This window comes from Chrysemys picta, chromosome 1 (assembly GCF_011386835.1).
Source record: "Chrysemys picta bellii isolate R12L10 chromosome 1, ASM1138683v2, whole genome shotgun sequence".
In the NCBI taxonomy this organism is placed as follows: domain Eukaryota; kingdom Metazoa; phylum Chordata; order Testudines; family Emydidae; genus Chrysemys; species Chrysemys picta.
In genome coordinates, this window is record NC_088791.1 from 296,986,557 (window position 1) to 297,003,275 (window position 16,719).

Consider the following 16,719-nt stretch of genomic DNA (forward strand, 5'->3'; position numbering starts at 1 on the left):
ACTCAGTGGAATACAATAGGTACCATCACATGAAGAAGAACAGGATGTTGTTTACCTGTAATTGGAAGCTCTTTGAGATGTGTGTTCCCTATCAGTATTCCACTTCCCACCCTCCTCCTCCTCTGCTATGGGTCTGTTGGTTATGTGGTGGTGAAGTAATTGGAGATGCAGTTGGTCCACCCCACCCTTTATTACCTCGGACGAAACCATGAAGAGAGCCAAGGGTTCATGTGTGGACCAATGGACACTACTGCTTTCAAATTCTCTGGCTCTGGACATGTGTGCATGCATAAAATACAGATAGGCACCGCACATCTCTAAGAACTTCCAGTTACAGGTAAGTAACCTCCTCTTTCCTTGCTTTGACTTTGAGCTGACTTAAGTCTAACTCTTACATTAGTAAATGTTCGTTCCTGTTGAAAATCATAAACTTCTCTAAACAGTAACTTTTAGTATGTCCTCCTTGTACATTTAAAACTTGGGAAATCTTACTAAGAACACTAAAAGTGGTGTCACAAATAAGTCTTGTGTAACTTGGATAGTACTTCATTTTTATGTTGGGTATCTTCCACCAGGGGACACAGATTTTAATGATATATTGAACAAGGAAAAAAGCTGGAGTTAATTGGGTTTTTTCTTTAACAGGATTGGGGAAGGATATCATCAGTAATATGCTTGGCTTTTTTGTCTTGATCCATAACTCATACGGATAATCTGAATTTGTCTGATTATTCATTGATAAATGGATGGATTATTGGTGGTCTTGATGTTGCCCCTACTCCATTTGAACTCTAATGGTCAAAAATACTATTTCTCTCCCTTTTTATTCTAAAATGAGGACAATTTTAACATCCATGTAAATAACTAATGGAGAAAGAATAGCCTTGGGGTTAAGATATGGCTCCCCAAAGCTGATAGGAGTTTAAATTCATCCTTTGTAAAGTGTATTGATGTAGGATAGACACTATACATAGTACTGCCAAGCTCAAACATTCAAAAATCCTGAGTCTGGCCCAAAAAGTTGAGATTTAAAAAAAAAAAAATCTGCGTTCTGTGCCGCCTTTGAATCTTAAGGGTTGACATTTTCTTTTTTCTTTTTTTTTTTTTAAATGCAACTATGAGAACTAGAAACTTGTTTTAATATGAAAGGTGAGATTCTGATATCCCCTGACTCCAGAAGCTGGAGCTTTAAGAAAAATAAATATTGAGTTGACAATATGCAAAATATTACATTAATATTCCAGATGAGTGCCAGCCACAGTTTGCACAGGCACTGCTTACGCTCTCTCACAAATCTGGCAGATCTTCTCAATCCTGATCAGTAACACAGTGTAGTATTCAAGTCCTGGTGACAGTGGAAAGGCTTTAAATTGTGTTAAATTATTATATGAATAAAACAAAAGGGGACTAAGATGAGACTACCAAAGTAGAACAGCTGGGCAAAAACTTTGATTGAACAGTTACCAATTACCAATCTAGAATACCAATTTAAATGTAAAATTTTATATTTTGTTTTTTAATTTATACTAAAATAGTTTATACATTGATATAATGCAACATATAATTATAAAAGTTAATTCAGTAAAGATGAAATATAAACTACTTTGACCTTATTAAAAAACAACATGGTTTTGACCTTAATGAAACAAAAATCTAAAATTTTCTTCTCTGGAAAATTTCAAAAATGTCAGTTTTTTGTTCCAAAATGTGTAAAATAAATAAAATAAAATTTAAATATTCCCTTGAATGGAAATTCCAGGTTCTTCTTTGAGCATCCTCTGCATATTCCCACTCTTAGGGTGCGCCGAAGGCTTCAGTGTGTGATCCGGAGTTGGAGGTTGAACTGGTTCCTATGATTATGTCAAAGATAGCCTTTTCCCAGCAAAGTTGTTATGCACGAGGTAATGCCAGATTCCCACTGTATCCTTCATGGGAATATGATATCAGCTTGGGGAACTTGGCAGGACTGGCCTATGCCTCCTTGGATGTATTCTTCTCTTTCCCCTTACCAGTCTAGAATGTTGAATTCTCCAGTGCCGGAACATCTTCCAACGCAATCTGTGGATGTGAATTACAGAATGCCTCTCTCCCCATCCCCATTAGAACAGGACATATTCTTAGAAGAGGATTACCAGGAGGGACCTCCACAGAAGGACTTTCAACATGATGTCACAGAGATACAGAGTGGCTCATCTACTGTGATGATGTCATCAGAAGCAACAGCATCTTCTCCCTCTGAGGATATAATTCAGTTACATCAATCGGTTGATAGGATGGCATCAACTTAAAAATCGCCATCAGTAGCTTTGGAGACTACTGGCTCTGGGGTCTACTGCCAATGCTAAATTCTCCTTGCCTGTATTAGAATGGCTGTGGCAACTGCAAAGTCCTTTGATCCAAACCATCTTTGTGTCAACCAATCTCTAAAAAGGCAGACAAATTATGTCAGATCCCACAGGATGGATTTTATTGTTTTCATGTGTGCCCTCAGCCAATCTCATTATAGCTGCAACACAGCAAAAGTCTGGATCAGCTTTTTAACTTTCCACCCCCATGGATAAAGAAGCAAAAAAAATGGATTCTCTGGGCAGAAAATTCTTTTCTTCTTCTTAAACAGGTGCATAGCTAGCTACTAAGCAGTTATGGATAGATATCAGTTTGTTATGGGAGACAATGTCTGTTACTAAACATTTTACCAGAAGAGCAAAAGAAATTAATATCAGCCCTTGATAGAGGACCAAAACGTGGCCAAACACACTCTTAAGGCATCATCAGATGTTCCTGCTACTGCCTCAAGATCATTGGCATCTGCAATAGCTCTGCAAAGATATATTTGGTTTGTTTGTTTTCTCTCCCATTGAATACCGGATTTAAAATAGAAGACATACCCTTTGAAGGGGATGATTTACTTAATGCAAAAATGGAGAAGACACTGGGAAAACTGAAAGATGTGATCCACAGCGAGATCTTTAGGGAGGCAGAATTCCTATAGAAGGAGGATGTAAACACCTGTGTTCAGGCATCAGAGGCAATATCCCATCTTCATCTTCCTCTTATCAGAGAAGATAGCTTTAAATATCAAAAATTTTGCAAGCACTTAAATACAAATGCAAGAAGTCTAAATACTGATATCTGTGAAGTTGAGTGCCTGGTATTAAATGAGGATATTGATATAATAGGTATCACAGAAACCTGGTGCTGTGTTGATAATCCATGAGACATAGTAATACCAGGGTACAAAATATGTAGGAATGACAGAGTAGGTCGCACTGGTGGGGGAGTGGCACTATATGTGAAAGAAAGCCTAGTCAAATATGAATGAAATCTTAAATGAATCAAACAGTACCATAGACTCTCCATGGATAGAAATTCCATGTTTCATTAATAAGAGTATAGCAGTAGGATTATGCTACCAACCACGTGACCAGGATGGTGATAGCAATTGTGAAATTCTCAGTAGAGAAGTGAAATGTTCCCAGTCAATATGAAGATAGTTGAAATAACATAAGAACGGCCATACTGGGTCAGACCAAAGGTCCATTTAGCCCAGTATCCTGTCTTCCGAGAGTGGCCAATGCTAGGTGCCCCAGAGGGAATGAACAGAACAGGCAATCATCAAGTGATCCATCCCCTGTTGCCCATTCCCAGCTTCTGGCAAACAGAGGCTAGGGACACCATCCCTGCCCATCCTGGCTAATAGGTCTATCAATGGCTATCTTCCATGAATTTATCTAGTTTTTTTTTTAACCCTGTTATTGTCTTGGGCTTCACAATGTCCTTTGGCAAGGAGTTCCACAGGTTGACGCTGCATTGTGTGAAGACATACTTCCTTTTGTTAGTTTTAAATCTGTTGCCTATTAATTTCATTTGGTGACACCTACTTCTTGTGTTATGAGAGAGAGTAACTTCCCACACCAGTCATGATTTTATAAACCTCAGTCATATCCCCTTTAGTCGTCTCTTTTCCAAGCTGAAAAGTCTCAATTGTATTCATCTCTCCTCATATGGAAGCTGTTCCATACCTCTAATAATTTTTGTTGCCCTTTTCTGAACCTTTTCCAATTTCAGTATATCTTTTTTGAGATGGGTCGACCTATCTGTATGTAGCATTCAAGATGTGGGCATACCATGGATTTATATAGAGGTAATCTGATATTTTCTGTCTTATTATCTATCCCTTTCTTAATGATTCCCAACATTCTCTTAGCTTTTTTGATTGCTGCTGCACATTGAGTGGATGTTTTCAGACACTATCCACAATGACTCCTAAGATCTCTTTCTTGAGTGGTAACAGCTAATTTAGACCCCCATCATTTTGTATGTATAGTTCGGATTATGTTTTCCAATGTGCATTACTGTGCATTTATCAACACTGAATTTCATCTGCCATTTTGTTGCCCAGTCACCCAGTTTTGTGAGATCCTTTTGTAGCTCTTCTCAGTCTGCTTTGGTCTTAACTATCTTGAGTAGTTTTGTATCATCTGCAAATTTTGCCACCTCACTGTTTACCCCTTTTTCCAGATGACTTATGAATATGTTGACTAGAACTGGTCCCAGAACAGACCCCTGGGTGACACCACTATTTACCTCTCTCCCTTCTGAAAACTGTCCATTTATTCCTACCCTTGGTTTTGTATCTTTTAACCATAATCCCAAATTATTATTGTGTTTTCTGTGTTTGTAGCCAGGATTGGATGCAGAGATGAAATTTTTAGACACCACTAATGACTGCTTCATGGATCAGATAGCCCTGGAACCCTCAAGGGGAGAGGCAATTCTTGACTTAGTCCTTAGTGGCACACAGGATCTGGTCCAAGAGGTGGATATAGCTGAACCTCTTGGTAATAGTGATCATAATGTAAATACCAAAGAAACCCAATACAGTAGTATTTAACTTCAAAAAGGTGAATTACACAAAAATGAGGAGGCTAGTCGAATGGAAATTAAAAGGAACAGTGAAATGCCTACAAGCTACGTGGAAACTATTTAAAAACACCATAATAGAGGCTCTAACTAAATGTATATATCCCAGATAATAATAATTAATTAAAAAAAAGCAAGAGGACCAATGAGTTCTTTGCCTCTGTTTTCACTGCAAAAGATGTGAGGGTGAAACGATAGTGTAGAACAGAATTAACAGATACATAGATGAACACAATTAATTGGGGAAGAGTCAACATGGCTTTTATAAAGGGAAATTGTGGCTCACTAATATAATTCTTTGAGGATGTCAACAAGCATGTGGACAAGGGTAATCTGGGGGATATAGTGTACTTCGACTTTCAGAAAGCCTTTGACAAGTTCCCTCACAAAAGTAGGCATTCATTGGAGAAGGTCCTCTCATGGATCAGTAATGGGTTAAATGATAGGAAACAAAGGAGAGGAATAAATGGTCAGTTTTCAGAATGCAGAGTCCCCCAGAGATCTGTACTGGGACCAGTGCTGTTCAACTTATTCATAAATTATCTGGAAAAGGGGGTAAACAGTGGGGTGGTAAAATTTGCAGACGATACAAAATTACTCAAGATAGTTAAGTCCAAAGCAAAGAGCTACAAAGGGATCTTGCAAAACTGGATTGACTGGGCAACAAAAGTGGCAAATGAAATTCAATGTTGATAAATGTAAAGTAATGCATATTGGGAAAAATAATTCCAACTATACATACAAAACAATGGGATCTAAATTAGCTGTTACCACTCAAGAAAGAGATCTTGCAGTCATTGTGGACAGATTGTTTTCAGAGAACTTTCGCTCAATGTGCAGCAACTGTCAAAGCTAACCACGTTAGGTACCAATAGGAAAGGGAGAGATATGACAACAGAAAATATCATCATACCTCTATATAAGTCTATGGTACACCCTTCCCTTGAATATTGTGTGCCAGTTGCTCCCTCTCAAAAAAGATATATTAGAATTGAAAAAGGTACAGAGAAGGGCAACAAAAATGTTTAAGGGTATGGAACAGCTTCCATATGAGAAGAAATTAAAGAGACTGGGTCTTTTCAGTCTGGAAAAGAGATGAGTAAGGGGGAATATGAAAGAGGTCTATAAAATGATGAATAGGGTGGAGAAAGTGAATAAGGAAATGTTATTTACTCCTTCATATAACACAATAACCAAGGGTCACCCATTGAAATGAATAGGCAGCAGGTTTAAAACAACCAAAAGGAAGTACTTCTTCACACAACACATAGTCAATATGTGGAACTTGTTGCCAGGGGAGGTTGTGAAGGTTAAAATTATAACTGGGCTCAAAAAAGAATGAGGTAAGTTCATGGAAGATAGGTCCATCAATGGTTATTAGCCAAGATGGTCATGGATGCGAGGTCATGCTGTGGGTGTCCCAAAACCTCTGATTGCTAGAAGCTGGGACTGGATAACCGGGAACGGATCTCTTAATAATTGCCCTGTTCTGTTAATTCCTTCTGAAGCATCTGGCATTGGCCACTGGTGGAAAACAGGATACTGAGCTAGATGGACCATTGATCTGACCCTGTATGGTTGTTCTTAACAGTATCCTAAACAACAAATATCTTTGCAGACACAAGACCGGTCAAAGAATTCCTCAGTCACATCTTCCTAACTGAATGTCAGGCCACAGGTTTGACATGTTAGTCAACAGTTTCAAACCAATCTTGGAAGATCCCATCTATGGTTTTGGAGACTGTCAAAGATTTACAGTGCATGGAAACTAACAGGGTATTACAGATGGGTTTTAGATACAGTAAAGAGAGGCTATACATCAAAGTCAAAGCCCTTCCTCCATATAACTCCCATATCCCCTTTCTTTTCAGGAGGTGCTATTAACAAAGCAAGTACAGGCTCATCTGAGTGCTATAGAACAGGTACCTCTGAACTCCAGAAACAAAGGGTTGTACTTCTGTTACTTTCTAATCCCCAAAGACCTCAGACCAATTTTAGATCTCAGAGCTCTAAACAGATGAATCAGGCAACTTCAGAATGCTGTCTCTGGCTTTAATCATTTTGTCTCTATCTACTCTAGATAAGTTTGCTGCTCTTGACCTTAAAGGGGCATATTTCCATATCTCTAAGGATATCCCACTGCAAATATCTACCTTTAGCTCTTCATTCAGACCACTTCAATACAGAGTCTTACCTTTTGGCCTCTCCGCTGTGTTCTGAGTTTTTACCAGATGTCTGGCTCCAGTAGCATCTCATCTGAGGAAGCAAGGGTTTTTATCTTCTCTTACTTAGACGATTGACTCCTGAAGGGCCCGTCCAAAGAAGAATTAGAAGAAGCCATTGAGGTGACCTGCTCTCCTTTCAAAATCTTATGCCTTTATAAACAAGGAGAGGTCCCTTTTTCAGTCAGTCTTCAACTCTGTGAAAGAAAAGCTTTTTTTTCTTGAGAGGTTCTTGAAAATAACCATTTCCATACAGATGCTGGGGCTACAGCCCTTTCAACTGTGTTTTCTTAGGTTATTGGGCCTCATGGCCTCTACAACATACATAATTCCATGTACCAGGCTCAGAATGAGGCAGCAGCAAAACTGGCTTAAAATAGAGTACCGAATGACATTCGGCTTTCTGAAATGTGGTGGTTACATCCACAGAACGTCCTTGGAGAATTGAGGGTGATCCATCTGGCTCTCAAGGTATTTCTTTTGCAAATAAGTAATACTGTTAATCAGGTGGCCTTGGCAAGCCCTGGCACAAATTAAGTACTGGATCTTGATCCAGGTCTGAAGTTCATTTTGACAGTGCAGTACTTCAATCACTATTCAATTAAGATTCTGCTCTCTCCTGTCTTTATTGATGTATTGCTTGTCAAACTATCCCAAGAGTAGGAATATGCAGAGGACACTTGTAACCGGAGTTCTCTGAGATGCACTCTGCATTTTCACACTCCCTGCCTGCCTTTCCTGCTCCTGCTGAGTCCTAATTCTGTATTTACTTGGTATTGCACTTTAGAGGTTGGAAGGAACTGAGGTGGCCATGCCATGCCCCTTGAGTCTGCATGAGTGTTGCCGGTGGGAGGAGAAAGGGAGGGGTGAGCCACTACTAGAAGGTACCACTGTCTTGCTACACCTACTGGGTGCATTTCAAGAGTGTGAATATGCAAAGTCCATCTCAAAGAACTCCGGTTACAAGTAAGTAACCTTCTTTGTAGAGCTTTTGGGAAATGTAGTCTTCACTTGTGGTCTAACTCTGGATGTTACAGGAGAATAATGCTTACTCACCATTGGCAAAATGATTTGGAAGCTGTGGATGAAAAGTGCTGAGTAGTGTTAAATTCCATACATAAGTAGCTTTAAACACATAATGTCTAAAGACTTATACAGATAGTCTCTCATTAGTTTTCTGTTCATGTGGATTTTGTATGATGCAACTCCCCTTTCTTGGTATATAAACCATAAGTGTGCTTCCTGTTCTACTGTATAGCATATGTAGACTCTCTTCTTAAAACCACATCATCCTCTTTTGTGGCTTAAATGTAAAGGTCCGAAGTATTCTTTGGTTTTTAATTACAGCTTGTTTGTTTGTTTTTTTTAAATCCTGTGGTAATGCTGACTGTCTTTACAGAATCTCATGTGAGTGCAATGTCTATTAATGGCTCAACTCGAGCTCCAAGGCGAAGTCAGAACAGGAGTACACGTACATCAAAACAAACTGACACAGACACAAAAGTTATTGAAGTCCTTTGTAAAGAATATGGTTGTAACTTAGATGAGGTAAGGTTTGTGCTTTTTGAAAAATTCACTATATTAGATCTTGGTGTAATGTCCATCAAGCAAGGCGAAATCCAAAAATATGATTAAAACCTGATATTCATTGAGGCAGTAGTAAACAATGTGTTAATTTTTTTTTTTTTACCTGATAATCAGTCTGCTTAAATCCAGTGGTCAGTAATCCTTTTCCCTTTCTCAATATTTCTTCCTCTTGCTATTAGAGTGCATGCAGTTGCCTTTTAATATGGGAGACTAAACTGTGAAATAAAGCATCTAACTTAGTTTTTCTTCGAGTACTCGACATGTGGATTCTACTCATGGTGTGCCCCAGTGCAGCCGCTTGCAATGTTTTCATTAATAGTTTCCAGTAAGGGTTGTGCTCTCCTTCCCTAGGGTATAACAAGCTCAACAACCCCAACTGCCATTCAATTCCTTTGGACCACCCTAAGCATAGCAAATGGAACAACATTGATGTCCTATTTATAGTTACTTGTTAGGATAGTTTAGTACTGAGTTATTGTGGCTTTAGTGTGTGTGTGTGTGTGTGTGTTGCCTCTGATTTAAAAAAATATAATTTTTGTTGTTGTTGTTCCAGTCAATTAATAGGTTTTTAGTCACATGAACAAGCAAACCCTCAGGCTTCTAAATTATGTGGGGGTGGGGCAGGGGCTATTCCCCCAACAGACGCTCATGACAGGTATCTTTACTGCCCAGGAGAAGAGTATGTTGTTAAGTATGTGAGCTTCAAATTTATTGAGAAGTGCACTCAGAAACACAGTCCAGGTTAAAACTCTTTCTTATAGAAAAGTCCATGTGGGCACTTTCAGATTATGAACAGAGACAGAGTCCAGAAAGTTCTTCAGTATCAGCACAATTCTTGAGTGCTCTGGTTACCAGGGATGGGACTCCTGAGTTTAAGAGGATCATGGAGACCTGAGGAGGTTTCCCAAACACTTTTGGAGCTGTCAGAGATCAGTGCTGTTCGACAAATGTGAAACTTTGAATCTGTTGCTCAGTGCTGCTCCCTATCTCCAGTGCCTGACGAGAGAAGGCTTTCCTTGAAGTCTGCACTGAGGAAGACTGCTGGAGCCTTCAATTCTTCATTGATGTAAAAGGCACTTGTGACGGGTTAGATCTCAGAATCCCCCTTGGGAGCTGCCACCCGATGTGTCAAGACTACCTCTGCTACTGCTTTCCCTGCCAGCTCGGGACCCCAGCACCCCTGTCTTGCTGAGCCAGACACTCCCGTCTGCTCCAACAAAGACCCAGGGTCTGAATTACTTCCTCCAAAGCTGCAGGTTTACCTGAAAGCAGCAACAGAACTGTTTCTGTCTTTAACACTCAAATGCCCAACTCCCACTGGGGTCTAAACCCAAATAAATCCGTTTTTTCCCTGTATAAAACTTATACAGGGTAAACTCATAAGTTGTTCGCCCTCTATAACACTGATAGAAAGATATGCACAGTTGTTTGCTCCCCCAGGTTTTAATACATACTCTGAGTTAATAAATAAGTGATTTTATTAAATACAGAAAGTAGGATTTAAGTGGTTCCAAGTAGTAACAGACAGATCAAAGTAAGTTACCAAGCAAAATAAAATAAAACATGCAAATCTATGTCTAATAAAACTGAATACAGATAATCTCACCCTCAGAGATGCTTCAGTAAGTTTTTTCCTCAGACTAGACATGTTCCAGGCCTGGGCACAATTCTTTCCCCTGGTACAGCTCTTGTTCCAGCTCAGGTGGTAGCTAGGGGATTCTTCATGATAGCTCCTCCTCCTTTGTCCTGTTCCACCCCTTGATCTATCTTTTGCATAAGGCGGGAATCCTTTGTCCTTCTCTGGGTTCCCACCCCCTCCTTCTCAATGGAAAGACACTAGGTTAAAGATGGATTCCAGTTCAGGTGACATGATCACATGTCACTGCAAGACTTCATTACCCACTTGCCAGCACACATGTATACAGGAAGACTTACAGGTAAAACACAGCCAGCTGCAGACAATTGTCCTGGTTAATGGGAGTCATCAAGATTCCAAACCACCATTAATGGCCCACACTTTGCATAATTACAATAGGCCCTCAAAGTTATGTTTCATATTTCTAGTTTCAGATACAAGAGTGGTACATTTATACAAATAGGATGATCACACTCAGTAGATTATAAGCTTTGTAATGATACCTTACAAGAGACCTTTTGCATGAAGCATATTCCAGTTACGTTATATTCACTCATTAACATATTTTTATAAAACCATATAGACTGCAATGTCGCAGCACTCATAACAGATTTATTTGGGCATAAGCTTTCGTGGATAAAAAATCCACTTATTCAGATGTATGGAGTGAAAATGTGGGTTTTTTACCCACGAAAGCTTATGCCCAAATAAATATGTCAGTCTTTAAGGTGTCACCGGACTCCTCGTTGTTTTTGTGGATACAGACTAACCCGGCTACCACTCAGAGATTACACATTTTCCTTCATCTGGGTGATGGATTTGTACAAGGAAAATCTCAGGAACAGGTGACTTTAGAAGTGAAGAAGATCCTGTTTTCATCCTTAGGTTTGAAAATCAATTAAAAAAAAAAAAGACTCTGGTTCAGGTCTAGCTGATGGAATGTGTAGGGGCTCAACTAGATTCAATAGCAACAAGTGCATTTCTTCCACAGATTTCAGACCATAAGGCACTTTAACCTCTACTTTCACAATCACACTCAGGCATCAGTGAAGATATTTCTCAAACTTTTAGACCATATGGTGTCACGTAGCTTTGACTTCTTTGCCCATCTGTGATTGACATTTTCAAGCTTGGATCAAGTCAATATACAAACCAAAAATGCACAACATAATTTGGACTCCTCACTTTCAGTGACCAGTTTTAAACTCTTTGAAATGATGGGACAACAAAAGAAAATGTACATGTGGGAATACCAGTTGCTGTTCCAATACCATCTACGATTCTGATGTATCCATGAAGCACTGGGGAGCACATATAGGTCTGATGCTGACTCAATCTGTGGCTTCATGGGGAGTCCTACATACACATAAATGTTTGAGTCTAGTAGCAAGGCATTTCTACCACTGATCAAAGATTCTTTCATCCAAATTCTCATAAACAACTGCACAGTAGCCCACTACATAAACAAAGAGGTGCCAGATCAGTTCTATGTCAAGAAGTTTCAGATCTGCAAGAATGGTGTATCCAGAATCTTATCAATTTGATAGCTGTCCACCTTGTAGGGGAGAACAGTGGCTTAGCAGACTCACTAAGCAGAAAAGTGACTGTCTTGTGAGTGGAGTTAAATTATTCATTATTGGTCAAATCTTCTAAAGGTGGGAGGGTTTCTCCAGATATACCTGTTGCTTCAAAGCATCTGTTTTGTTCTCAAGCAGGAAAGAGTCTGGGATCTATAGTGGAAGCTTTCATGATTTGCTGATCACTCCATTTGATGTATGCCTTTCCTCCGTTTTCTCTAACTCCAGGGGTGTTAAGGAAGATAAAGCAAGGAAGCTTGAGGTTATACTGATAGCTCCCACTTGTCCTTGCCAGTTCTGGTTTTTGTAACTCCTGATTTTGACCGATCATCAATTTATCATGCTTCTGTTTCAGTGCAACATGATATTGCAGAACCATGGCTTAGTTTTTCACCCGAATCCAGGATTACTACATCTCGTGGCTTGGGTGGTTTCTGGATGTCTTCATTAGGTAGAGAATATTCTTCAGAAGTACAGAATAGCTTACTTCAGAGCAGGAAATAGTCTGCTTTCATTTTGAAGTATATGTAATTCTTGCAATCTCCTTATGGGTATTATTAAAGGGTCATATTACTTCTCAGTGTTCTAGTCCAAAAATCTTAGGTTATTTATTATATTTAAAACATTCCAGTTTGGTTCTTCAATTAAGGTAGATTTGGCAGTGCTATCAACTTTTCATCTGCTTATAGAAGGTTTTGGTTTTCTCTCATGAGTGAGCAGATTTCTGAGAGGCCTGTGTTTCCCCCCCCCCCCCTTTCTATAAAAAAAAGATTGCTCCAACATGGGATTTAAATCTAGTGCTTTCCCTTCTCTAATGGAACTCCCTTTTAAATTCTTTATCAGTCTGTCCAATTCACTTTTAATCAATGAAGATGGCATTATTAGTGGCAGTTACCTTAGCACGTAGGATAAATCAATTACAAGAATTAATGGTTAACCTTCCTTACACAGTTTTTCATATGGACAAGGTAACTATGAGATGTCATCCATCTTTTATTCCAAAAATAATGTTGGACTGTCATATCAATTTCTTCTTTTACCAATTTTCTTTCCAAGACCTCGTTAGTCTCCAGCTGAAGCTAAATTACGTACCTTGGCTGTGAAAAGATTCATTGTTCTACTCTCCGGATAGAACTAAATCTTCCTGTAAAACTTAAAGATTTTTTTATTGTTTATGGTAATAAATCCCAGGGAATGTCTGCTTCATCTCAAAGACTTCATCTCAAAATGGGTATCTGATTGTATTTGAAGTGCATATATTAAGTCCCCTTTCAAACATTTGAACTCATTCTACCAGAGCAGAAGAGACCTCGGTTTCATGTTTAAGTCAGGTACCAATACTGGAGACTTGCAGAGCAGTTACCTGAACTTTAGCTCAAATGCTTACAAAACATTATTTATTAGTGAATGCTTCTAGTACAGGTGCCCATTTTGGAAGGGTGGTTTTGTAATCTTTTCCTCCCTCTTTCCCAAATAACTCTTAGCTCCCACCTCCATTTGAGGTTACTTCTAGCTGATCATCCACATGTGCAGTACAAAGGAGGAACATCACTTTATCTAATAGTAACTGATTCTTCAAGATGTCTGCATGTGTGGATCCCAAGTCGTCCCCCCTCCCTTCCCTGGAGCTTGGAGTCTTGGATTCTGAGCGGTGAAGAAACTGGGTGGCAGTTGGGGTCATTGCTCACTTTATGCTCTCGGGAGAGGGAGTGCAAGGACTTGAGAAGTGTGAGCATGACTCTTACAGGATGCTGATAATGGAAACACCAAGCTATACTGCTGGGGCACTCGCACACTATGAATAGGATGCACATGTGAAGACATCTTAAAGAACCACAGACACTAAGGTAACTGCTCTTTTAATCCGCATATTGGCATGTAAGAGAGGGATATGATGAATATCTGCAGTGAACAGAAACTGAAGAAACTGGAGCTCGAAAGAGTACCTTCCCGCCCCTGCCCCCCCCCCACCCCCCCCAGTTTGACCCTTCAAGTTTTTTAGCAGTGGATGTAGATGTTCACACACAGTTTAGTAATTAACTTAAATCTTCAGCTGTGTGGATAGTTTTTTATTTCTGACTGAATGTTTGAAATTAAGTACTATCTGAGGTAATTTAAGAATAGCTTATAACGGGTCGGCAACCTTTCAGAAGTGGTGTGCCGAGTCTTCATTTATTCACTCTAATTTAAGGTTTTGCGTGCCAGTAATACATTTTAATGTTTTTAGAAGGTCTCTTTCTATAAGTCTATAATATATAGCTAAACTATTGTTGTATGTAAAGTAAAAAAGGTTTTTAAAATGTTGTTTAAGAAGCTTCATTTAAAATTAAATTAAAATGCAGAGCCCCCCGGACTGATGGCCAGGACCCAGGCAGTGTGAGTGCCACTGAAAATCAGCTTGCGTGCTGCAGGTTGCCTACCCCTGGCTTATAATAAGCTTAACACAGTCAATTTGTTTTGCTGTCTTGTTTGTAAAAATAATGTATGTTTAGTACCGCTATACATTGGTAATGTTATGCCATTTTACTTTTTCCAGGTCAAAAATGTATATTTCACAAGCTTTATTCCGTTCTTGAATTCTGTTGGCATTGTAACTTCAAATGGACTTCCGGAGGTAATTAGAGTAATTAAAAATATTTGTTATATATACTGTGGTTCATTCTAAAATGTTTAAGATCACGTAAGTGTCCTTTCACTGTACTGCAGTTCTAAAGTTGTCACTGGAAGAAGCCTATAATGAATTAAAGGTGTGTTTCACAAGAAAAAGTGACTTAATAGGATTTCCAAGATTCACAACAGGCCTTTTGTTTAAGTGTCTTCTTAATATAGGATATACAGTTTTTTTTTGTTTTGTTTTTTTTAATTTTATTTAAACTTTAAGAATGCGCTTCCTGGGGATGAACTTGTTACTCTTCTCAAAATGAAGTACAATTTTAAACCGTGCTTCATTCCTCTGATTTCAATAGGTTATTTAATGCTACAGCAATATAAAGGCTGCAAAATCAAGCAAATCTCTCTTAAAATTAATACTACACCTTCTCAATTTTAAATTTAATTCAACCTGGCTAATCTGCTCTTGGATATATAAATATCCTCAAGATTTAGGCTGTACTCTTGCAATTGACTAAACTGTGGACTGCTGTACCTCGCAGAGAGCCCTCTTCACTTCATTGGAGCTCAGTGTGGGTGCAGCAGTCTATCTACATGTATTACAGTTGCCGGACTGAGGCCTTAACCAGTAAGCATTTATGAAGCATAAGATGTATTAATTTGTTTTTTTTTTCAAATTGGATTAAAAATGGCCTTTACACAATTATACTACTGTGAGTCAGTCTGTATTCGTGGCAAAGCTGGTAACTGGAAAATGTTTTATTGAAGCTGTTGTGTAAACCAGAATCTCCACATTTCCTGGAGAGCTATATTTTATTCAGGCTCTTAACAGGAAAGAACAAAGCAAAAACATAGGACCCACTACAGACCTCTTCTGTCTTGAGTTCCAAGCCCACTACTACTTTGATAGTCTTTACCAACAGTAAACTTACAAGAAAAACAAAAACAGTCCCTAAGCATAGGAGACTCACGCCTTCCAGCTCTGGCTGAACTTCCAGACAAAGTTAGCACACTACATAGATCCTAGCTGACAGATTAATGCAACCTACCTACAAAACAAATCTGTTGTTTAACTACTGCTAGTTCTACATAAACCTCTCACACAGAATTTTAACGTCAAAACCACCTGAAAAACATTATCAGCCAAACTCTGTGAATGAGAATCATGTGAGATGGTACTTCAAATACTGCAAGATTACAAATTCTACTTTCTTTAAAAATACCATCACCACTGGATTCTCACTCTTCCAGAGTGAGGAACTCCAGAGATACCCCAAAATAAAGGACTATACACAGTGCAATAGGCAGTGGTCAAATGAAGGCCTGTACAAAACTAGCAACAAATATTTCTCTCAGAATTTTCAGCCTTAGCTGTGATCAGTGCTATAGGACCTAGTAGCCAGGGCCGACGCAACCCATTAGGCGATCTAGGCGGTCGCCTAGGGTGCTACAATTTGCGGGTCGGCAACCGCAGCAGTATTTCGGCGGCGGGACCTTCCGCTGCCTCTGTGGGGGGCAGCATTTCAGGGCAGGACCTTCCGCCGCCTAGGGCGGCAGAAAAGCTGGCGGCGCTCCTGCTAGTAGCATGTGTCATTTCCATAAATAGCCGTTAGCATTGGATATAAATATATTTAGACTAAAATTCCTTTTTCAGAAGTAAGCAAAACTGCCTGGGCTGCTTAATGTTAATGTTTAAATCCCCCTATAGGTGTGCATGTGACATTCATACTTGTGGTAAATATGGGCGTTGGAGGTGAATTCACACTTACAGCTGCTGGTTTTGGTAAAAATTTGTGCTAGGTGAACAAGGCGGCAGCAGTAGCAGCCGCTGACTGGTTTATGATGTAAGGCTGATTTTCTGAAATGGAAAAGAAATCTATTTTAAAAAACCTTAATTTTCAGAAAATTGTGGGGTAGTAAATGCTTTCCTGCCAAAAGACACATGTTGATCAAATTATGAACATACTGTATGAAAAGAGGGGGTTATAATGGAACTCTGAAGATAATCTGACTAGAGTAAAACATATAATTATATAATCATGGGGATAAATGATGTGTTACAGCTGAGATTTGCCTGGAGCAGCTGAGAGTGGAGAATTAAAAGTGGCACTAAGCATCCCAATTTGGGGACTGGCTGGGCGTATCTCAGCCTCACATGCAGCTT

General features: G+C 39.2%; 1 protein-coding gene across 5 annotated transcripts in view; it reads left to right on the forward strand.

The window, feature by feature from the left end:
* Window positions 1–16,719, forward strand: part of RB1 (RB transcriptional corepressor 1) — a 155,672-nt gene that overhangs the window by 39,612 nt on the left and 99,341 nt on the right. For all 5 annotated transcript variants that reach the window (XM_065593715.1, XM_065593712.1, XM_024104502.3 and 2 more), the window contains 2 exons: window positions 8,545–8,693; window positions 14,482–14,559. In XM_065593715.1, coding sequence (XP_065449787.1) covers window positions 8,545–8,693; window positions 14,482–14,559 — 227 coding nt within the window. The remainder of the gene's footprint in view (window positions 1–8,544; window positions 8,694–14,481; window positions 14,560–16,719) is intronic.